The following is a 9509-nucleotide window of genomic DNA, read 5'->3' as shown; positions in this document are numbered from 1 at the left end:
CCGGCCCACTCGCCGGCAGCCAATGAGAGCTGTCAGGGCGCCTCCACCGGAGGCTTTGGGGGCGGAGCCGCGGGAGCCCGTGGGAAACCACGCTCCGATTGGTCTGCCTGACAATCGCTCCGCCTCCGGTCAGCCAATCAGAGGCGAAGGACACGGGAGCGGGGCGTTCGGAGTTGGGCTGGAGAGTCACAACAGCCGCACGCTGGGTACCCGCACTGCATCCCGGCCCGCGTCCGCGGCTAGGAGGTTGCTGGCTCCGCGTGCTCCGCAGTGTGCTGTCGGGGCTCCGGCGGCGCGGCCTCGGAAGACGTCAGGAGGCCGCGGAAAGGCGAGGGAGCCCCTAACAAAGCAGCGTGGGGAGGGCTGAGCGGCCTCCGCCTCCTCCTGCCATAGGTCGGCGAAGCTGCCTGTCACCCTTCCGAGGCAGAGGTGGCCAATGACGTGCGCTGCGGGAGCTCGAGTTGGCGCGCGCGCGGCTCGGCGTGGGCGTGATTGGTCGTAGGTAAAGGGTTTTTCTGCCTCCTAAGGCGGAGGGGAAGTGGGAACTGAACGGGGGAGGCGAGGAGCCAAAAGTCTTCGTACCTGCCGCACGTGGTCTGTGCGGCTGGCTCGAGGGGGACATTGGAAATTTTAGGAGAGGAAAAACGAAAAGCCTAACGCAGTCCCTTGGCCTGAACGCCCAGGATGTTAGACAGGGTCCACACGGGGAACCCGGGGCCTTTTCCCGAGTGAGTCCCCGGGATCCTGGCTCTCCCTTGCCCAGCGAGCCCACCTGCATCTCGGTGAGGGTTTGGGCCTCGCGCACACCTGCCGGTTGCCTCTGCGAACCCCGGACGATGTTGGCTGCAGTCCCTAACCTGTGGCCAGGTAAACCTCCCTACACCAGGCCTTCGCCCTGAGTAAGAGCGCTAGACTTCACGGGCAACGACAGAGCTCTGCTGGGTGAGGAAGGTGCTTTCCCCCAGAACGCTTGGGGGTTCGCCCTGTGGGTTATTTAGTTAAAAGGTAATAGGAGCCCCAGGTTATTTTGTTAAAAAGTAATAGGCGCCGTAAAAGGAATTGTCTGGGCCTTGGCAGGTAAACCTAAAATGGAAAACATCACCCTTTATTTATTCCTCCTCCAACCCTCTGCTGTTACTTCCCATATCCATCCCTCCACACCTCCTCTTTCATCAAAGACACCCCATGGTCTTTCTGCCCCGGGCCTGGCCTCCCGAAATCTGTGGTCCATTTTGTAAAAACGATCCTCTACAGGAAAAACAAAATTTTTTTTTTTAATCTCTTGCTCTCTATTCTATGCCTCTCCTCTTTTCCCACAGACTCACAGAGCCGAACCCCTCCCTGGCCCAGGTCTTCAGATCTCAGCGTGGTTGGCCCGCGCACTTGCACCCTGGGGAGCCTGCTGTCCCCCTCCCTCTGTGCCTCCGGTGTTACAGGGAGCTGAAGCTGCAAGTTCACCCCGTTCTGCTCCAGCGCTGCGCGCCTCAGCTAGAATCTTATCTCCACTGCCATATCTGAGTACTCGGCACATTTTGCTCCAAACGCTTCAAAATATTTAAAGGATTACAGAGGAGCTAAGTTGCATACCAGAGCTTTAGAGATTTGCAGTGCTGCTGGACTCTGTGGCCCATGCCAGTAACCCCAGCTCCTTGGAAAGCTGAGGCTGGAGGGATTGCAAGATCCCGACTAGCCTAGGGAGACCCTGTCTAAAAATATAAATAGCTGAGGTTGTAGTTCAGGGCTACAGCACCCTGGGTTCAATACCCAGTACAAACAACCACTAAAAGATTTGAAGTGACTCTAAGCGGTCAGTTAAAGGAGAATGTTTAGGGTAATAGCTGTCAGTGTCATTTGTTGACTTGGTTCCAGGACAGGTGTCCCAAGGGCCTTTCTGGGTCAAATTCCAGAGCTTTTTCAGAAGACACCCCTACCAAAACCAGCTTTGCCTCATCCAGTATCCTGCACACGCTTCTCAGTGAAGAATCATTCCTTCATGAAGCTCTTCACAAAGAGGAAAGAGCAATTTCTTGGCCTGTTGTGAGCCCACATCTTGGAAAAGTGTGTGTGTGTGTTTGGGTGAGAACACATTAATAAGTACATTTGGAAATGAGTGGAGGGTTTTGACTTGTTTTGGGGATTGAACCAAAGCCTCTGAGCTACATCCCCAGCCTTTTTAAATTTTATTTTGAGAGAGGATCTCGCTAAGTTGCCCAAGCTGCCTTCAAATTTATAGTCCTCCTGCCTCAGCCTCACAGAGTGCTGGAGTTACAGGCATGAGCCACCACACCCAGCTAAACAGCTTTTCAAGGGTGTTCAGAAGCGCATTTGGCAATGCTTAAATGCACACTCTGGAGCCAGGGTGTCTGACACTCAAGCCCTGTGACTTTCAAACTAATTCAGGATGAATCGCTACAGACTTTCATGCCTCAGTTTGCCCATCTGTATAACTGAGAGGATAATAACAGTGACCACCACACGGGCTTGGTATGAGGATAAGGAGTTAGTATGACCATTGTGCTTAGCACATGGTAGCAGTAAATAATGTTTGCTAGGCTCATAAACATCTTGCATACAGACGTGCAAATGCAGCTTAAGGGAGGCTTTTCTAGGAGAAACATCCATTCGGCTTCCTCATCTGCAACTGGCAGTGTGAAAACTCAGAAAGATTGTACTGAACATGCGCAGATGCATTTCTCCTCGTTTCCTGACCAGTGCTACTGTTTGAACAGTGTTTACATTGCACTGTCAAGAGCACTGTAGCGAAGCACAGGGTGGATGTGCCGAGGTTACAGACAAACACTGTGCCCTATGAAAAGAGATTTAAACTGGGCCCAGTGGTGCTTGCCTGTAATCACTCCCAGCACTGACAGAGGATGAGACAGGAGGATCCCAAGTCTGACCCCAGCCTGAGCAACTGAGCAAGTCTTTTGACTAAAAATTTTTAAAAAGGGGCCCAGGATGTAGCTCAATGAAAAAGACCCTGCGTCCAACCCCCAGTACTTCAAAAAACGAAACATGAAAAGCAGTTGATAGACAATAAATGGCTCATCCCACTACGGGGACAGCCATACCGCGCCCACACCAGGCAGCTGATTTTCAGAATTCAAGCTGCACAACCTAGCAGCTGTGTAGCCTTGAGCAGATTACTCATCTCTCTCGAGCCTAATTCTTGTCCTCTAAAACAGGCATGAGAACACCTAACCTGTACAGATGCCAGGAGAATTAAGCAGAGGTCACACGCAGCTCAGAGTAGGAACTCGTAAGTGTCAGCTGTTAACTAAATTAGGCCGGTTCCCTAATCACATTTGCGTCATCTTTAAAAACAAGATATTACCCAGCACTCTGGCGGCTGAGGCAGGAGGATCGCTGCAAGTTCGAGACCAGCCTGGGCTACACAGTGAGTTCCAGACCAGTCTGAACTACATAGTGAGACCCTATCTCAAAATACATAAATAAAATAAAAACAAGATATTAACATCTCTGTCCATGGTCGAGGTAGCTGGGAAAGGGAGAAGGGGACGAGAGTCGTTTTCCCGCTCCCTCCTTCACTCCCCTGCACCCCACCTGCCAGGACTCTGCTGTCTGCTTTGTTCCCCCAGGTGCGAAGTGGCCACTAGGGTGGACAGTGTGAAGCCGATCTGCGTCTGTCCTACGACCTCGCAGACCCTCGGGGCTGCCCCTCGCCTCCAACCTGCGTTTTGTGTCGCTGCTCCCCACTGCAGCAGAGAACAGGGCATTTGGATCAGAAACAGACAAGCGCCATCTGGCAGAGTGTCCTGCCACCTCGTCTCCCGAGGGCACTGTTGACATCTAAAAAGAACGGGAAGCTGACATTAAGGGAAAAGATAGAGCGATCAAAGGCAGAATTCAGGGTTTCGGCAAGAGAGGAGCAAAAGTTCCCTGTCTAGTGCGTGACTCAAGCTTCCACCAGAAGTGAACGACTTCTTCCGCATAGTTTACCAGAGGTCTCGCCAGTGTCAGTGGCCTTCCCCAGTGTGGGGACACCAGGATGAGGCAACCCGGGCACCTTGCCTGCCCTCCAGGCCTGAGCTGCTCTTGCTTGAGGCTGCTCCCTGATTCCCTGCTGTACCTGGGGGTCTGGGGCGGCACCTGGCACACATAAATGCTCGGTGGATGCTTGTGCAGTACATGAAGCGTGGCCTGCGCTCCCTGCAGAAGTTGGAATGGTTTTGAGAGGTTGTGGGACTTTTAAGAAGCAGAGCTGGGTGCGGGGGTGCATGCCTGTAATCGCAGCACATGACACGATGAGGCAAGACAATCAGGAGATGGAGGCAAGAGGATAGCAGTGAGTTCGAGGCCAGCCTGAACGACATAGCGAGACCCTGTCTCAAAACACTTTTTTTTTTTTTTAAACAGGGTCTCACTATGTCATTGAGAATGACCTGGAACTCACTATGTAGCCCAGGCTGTAACCAGGTTGGTCTCGAACTCACAGCGATCCTCCTGCCTCAGCCTCCCGAGTGCTGTGATTACAGGCGTGCGCCACCACGCCCGGCTCAAAGCACTTTAAAAAAAAAAAAGCAAGGGCCCCAGAGATTTATCTCAGTGGCCTGCCTTGCAAGTGCAAGGTCCTTAGTTCAATCCCCAGTACCAAAAATGAAAAGGGCAATTAAGCCATGGGGCGTGACCTTCATACATGTATTAACACAGCTCAAGAACAGGGTTACTCTGGTGGGGGTAATACCAGCGTGCCACTTAGCTACAACCTCAGTCCTGTCCCCACTTTTTAAATTTTAATTTGAGGGGCATAATAGAGACTTGCTAATTTGCAATCCTTCTGTCAGCCTCCAGAGTAGCTGAAGTTACAGGCATACACCACCACCCCTGGTCCTTTTTTAAAATTTGAGACAAGATGTCATTATTATGCCCCGGCTGGTTTTGAAATTTAGATCCTCCTACCTCAGCCTCCCAAGTAGCTGGAACTACTGGTGTGCACCACTACACCTAGCAAGGGACTGGGTTAATTCTTCAGAGAGTGATGTAATACTCTTCCTAGGGAACTGGACTAGTTACCACAGAAGCTGGTGCGGCCAGCCCTTGTGTCTTTTCAGCGCATGCTCACTTGCCCTTCTGCTTTTCCACCATATTGTGACAAAGCTCACAAGGCCCCTGCCAGGTGCGGTCAACCAACCTAAGACTTCCCTCCTCTGCGACCATGAGCTGAATAAATCTGTGTCCTTCACACATCACCCAGTCTCAGGAAGCAGGCTGAGTAAGAGGCCTCCCACTCAACCTGAGCTCTAATGAGTCAAATCTCTCTGGCTGGTATCTCTTAGTTTTCATTTTTGTTTTACCCTTCTGAGCTTTTCTCTAACCAATTGGCCAGGTCACTAATGAAAGGCGAAGCCCTGACAATGCCCAGGACAGCAGGCTCTGAGGTGTGAGGCCCGCCCTGAGATCAGGAAACCATGGGGGGAGCCTTTTCTGAGGTTCACTGCGGCAGGGCTTCTCTGGGTATTCAGAAGTGGCCCCGAGAGCCCTGGCTTTGGCATTCCCAAGAGGCACCACCACCCCCAAGTGACACAGACTGGTTAATTTGTGAAAATCGTGGAGTGGCAAAGATAATGGATGCAGGAGGACTATACTGCTTCATTGAAAGTGCAGTGCTGCTCAAATTTTCTTTCTTAAAACCATCTGGTAGGACGAAGAAAAGAATAAAATAAAAAGGCACAAGTCAGTCCTTCAGCATTTGGAACAGAACCTTTGATTCTACCCAGCTCCTGAGCGGAGTCTCCCGCCTTCCCTTCCGCCATATTGGTTCCTCGGCTCTATCCCCCACCACCACACCCCAGACCTGCTCTTGGGTGTGTGACCTGTGTGACCCCATACGGCTGCAAGCTCAGAGGCCCACACACTTGGTTCAAAGCTCTGCCCTGGCTATCTTGAAATTTCCTTAACTTTTGAACGCGAGTTCCCTATTTTCATTTTTCCCTGGGCACCACAAGTCTCATAGTCAGTGTTACCCACACCCTTCCAGTCCAAGTATCTCTCTCTCTTATCCTCAGTTTCTTTGACCTCCAGTTTGTACTCTTCACAAAATCATTTACTATTTCATACAATATAGTGAGAACACTCTATACACGTCTCTCACAGAGCTCAATGAAAATTCAATGTAATGTTTGTCCTTTTTATGCCACAAATGTCACGAACCCAGGCATCCTATGCAGAAATATCCTTGAATATTTGGAGATCGCTGCAGTAAAGAACATTTAGCTCATAAGGAGACATGTCTAGATATTCTCACTAAAGAACTATGAGAAGAAAAGCACGGTCAACCCAAGGGTCACCAAGACTCCAGAAGGGTACAAGCGTTCCCGTCCTGGGAAGCTTCACTTTATGTCTGAAGTTGTGTGGGGCCAAAGTGGCCAGACATTTGGTGAAATACTATTCTGGATATATTCATGTGTCTTTGGCAGGGAGTAATATTCGAATTGGTGGACTGAGCGAAGGAAACTGCCCTTCCTGATGGCCTCATGTGATCAGCTGAAGGACTGCACAGAACAAAAATGATCGCCCTGGTAAAAAGGACCCCTGTCCTCCTGCCACCAGGCATGGAGCTGGAAAGGGGTCTTCTTTTCCTGCTTTTAGACTCGAATTGCGACCTCACTTCTATCATCTCAAGCCTTCCAGCATTCAGACTGGAATTCACACCTCAGCACTCCTGACTGGCAGCCCTGTGGACACAGACTAGGACTGCAGCACTGGCCCTCCTGGGCCATCCCTTTGCCAACTGCAGAACTCCGAGCTGGTCAGCCTCCAACATGACACAGGGCAGTTTTCCTTCACAAGCTTTCTCTATTGCTTCTGTTTCTTAGGGACCATAGCACGTCCCAGTCACTTTCCCCAGAACCTTTCATGAGTCTTCTTCAGCCTTGTCCCTCTATGTGAGACCCATGGGCCGGCACCGATGGCCTCACTAGCATCTGAAACACATGCTCTCAGGCGCTATCTTACACATACCGAGTCTGAACCTACATCTCACCATGTCACAGATGACTCATCTGCATATTGAATGTGAGAAAATGCAAAGCCATCTGGGAAACATAACAATATTAAAAATAGCCTGGTGTGGTAGCATCCAACTAAAATCCCGGTACTCAGGAGGCTGAGGCAGGAGGATCGCCACTTGGGTTACATAGTGAGCTCAAGACCGGCCTGGACTACAAAGTGAGACCCTGTCGCCAATTAATTAATTAAAAATAAATGTTCACACACCAGAGTGTAACTTGGTGGTAGAGCTGTTGTTTAGCATACACAAGGCCCTTAGTTTAATCCCCAGAACTAAAACTAAATGATTTAAAGAATAAATGCTTGATAAAAGAACTTGGGTTTGTTTGTGGAGAAAGGATCCTGCTTTGCAGTTCAGACTGGCCAGACTGCGCTCAAACTCAGCAATCCTCCTGTGTCAGTCTGCTGAGTGCTGGGATTATAGGCATGCACCACCACGGCTGGCAAGAAGGAGGTATTACCTTTTTTTTTCCTCCGTAGCACTGGGGATTAAAGTGAACCCCAAGGCCGCACTTGCCAGCCCCTGAGCTTCATCCCAGTAAGAATTCAAGATTTCTTGTCTGAGGACACTGGAAGCAGGGTAAAAGGGTCTTCGAAAAGGAATGAAGAGGCCAGGAAATTTTCTGAGTAGCGATAAACCTTCAGTTGCGGAAAACAGGCCAGGGAAGCCTCACTACGCGCATACCTAACCCAGGACACCAGCAAGGCCCAGGGGCACGCGGGACCCAGAGGCCGTTCCCGGGCTCAGCAGGACCCGCTCCCCGCAGCTCAGCTCCCCTCCGCGGTTTATTTGCTGTTGTATCTGCACTGGCAGTGTGTAGAGAAGCTCTCCGCTTGGCTGCCAACAGGCTCCGCACTACAGCAGTACTTCTGTAAAATTGGCAGAGACCACGCCACAGGATAGTTCAGAAACTTCAAGGCAAGGGGACAACCAATCAACCAAGCAAAACACAAAACAAACAAAAGAGTACACATGGCTCATGTTGGAGACGCTATGGGCCCCTAAATCATCTATAAAAAGCCAGAGTCGCTCCCCTTCTTCACTGCGGGGCGATGGTGCTGGGGATTTAACCGAGGGCACTGCCACGAAGCTACATCAGCAACTTTCTTTTCTTTTTCTTTCTTTCTGTGTTTTGGGGACAGAGTTTCACTAAGTTACACAGGCTGATCCGGAACTTGTGATCCGCCTGCCTCAGCCTCCTGAGTAGAGTAGCTGGGATTATCTCTGGCCAGAATCACCTTTAAAACAATCAGGGGGCAGCCCTTACAGGCCTCCTCTCTAGATACCCAAAGAACTCACGAACTCATCGTGTCCATAAAGTGGTCCTCTCTGCTCCAGTACATTGCTTAAACAAGAGCAAACCTCACCTTCTCCTTCCTAGGCAGTTCCTGGCCTCACCATCTAGGCAGACAGGAGCAGGCGACAGAAACAAGAGGCGGCTTTCACTGAACCCGTGTTTCGTCCTTTGTCTAATAAATGCCCAAGCTGTCCTAGCTCCACACCTGGCCAGGCCCTCAGGTGTTCCCCTTATGCAGGGAAAGCCAGGGGCTTTCGAACTGGTCCTTCCACCCCACGCGCTCTGAAAAGTCCCCAGGAGGAATGTGATCAACTCTCCTTGTTTCTGCCTTCCCCATTGCTCCCAAACTCACACCCACCAGCAGTGTCTTTCTCTGCTTACGCAGAGCCTGGGTATCACGCCCGTGCCCAAGGCTGGCCCGCTCGCTCTCCAAGGCCGCATCCCCACCCACGTCTTTTCCAGCCCAAGTCCCAGGCGGAGCCCATGCCCTCCTGTTCAGAGGGGCGCAGTCAGCACAGCCCGTGACACCCCATGCAGCTGGCTGCAGGGAGCCAGGCCGAGTCCTGCAGGGCACACCCTCCTCTCCAGCTTCAACCCCCAGCCCAGTGCAGCCCCGGAAAGGGGCAAAGATCCATCCAGTTTGTCGGACTGAGATATGGGACGCAGGACACAAAGGACTGCAGGAGGAAGGCTTGCCTCATATCCGTGGGGAACAGTGCAATTGTTTTAAAGGTATAAACAATGTGCAGTGAGCAGATCAGGGTGCCTGGCAGAACCATCACCTCAGACTCATATTTGTTCACTGGGGACATTTAAAGCCATACCAGCCATTTGAAATTTACCCCATTCGTCACCATCAACCAGTTTCCTTGCAGCGCTGCAGAACATCAGAAGTTACATGTCCTCTCCGATTGCATCTCTGTACCTGGCAACCAGCTTCTCCCTTACCCTTCCCAGCTTCTGGTAACCACTTTGCTACTCATCTTGTTTTAAAAAAGTAAAAAAAAAAATAAGTCAATACACTGTTATTTCAGGAATTTTACATGTAATTCCTTCGATGTCTGTGCAGGTTACCTTAATGAGATTTTTTTTTTTGGTCTTTAAGACACTGCTTTTTAAAGAACTTATGCTTAATCCAGTCATACTGTCTGCCTGGCCGTATGTATGTATGTATGTGTATAT

The 9509-nt window shown here is 50.8% G+C and overlaps 2 protein-coding genes across 2 annotated transcripts in view; one reads left to right on the top strand and one right to left on the bottom strand.

Annotated features, from left to right (window-relative positions):
• Tiam1 (TIAM Rac1 associated GEF 1) overlaps nucleotides 1–9509 on the bottom strand; it is a 401135-nt gene that overhangs the window by 374596 nt on the left and 17030 nt on the right. The window lies entirely within an intron of this gene.
• LOC104851506 lies at nucleotides 23–4289 on the top strand. Its single transcript, XM_010608709.1, has 3 exons — nucleotides 23–328; nucleotides 528–867; nucleotides 3600–4289. Exons 1-3 carry the CDS (start codon nucleotides 23–25, stop codon nucleotides 3629–3631), a joined length of 678 nt encoding a protein of 225 aa, XP_010607011.1. The 3' UTR covers nucleotides 3632–4289.

The sequence above is a fragment of the Fukomys damarensis genome, unplaced genomic scaffold (genome assembly GCF_012274545.1).
Source record: "Fukomys damarensis isolate Sample0158 unplaced genomic scaffold, DMR_v1.0_HiC HiC_scaffold_24, whole genome shotgun sequence".
In the NCBI taxonomy this organism is placed as follows: Eukaryota; Metazoa; Chordata; class Mammalia; order Rodentia; family Bathyergidae; genus Fukomys; species Fukomys damarensis.
This window is presented reverse-complemented; position numbering and strand designations above follow the sequence as displayed.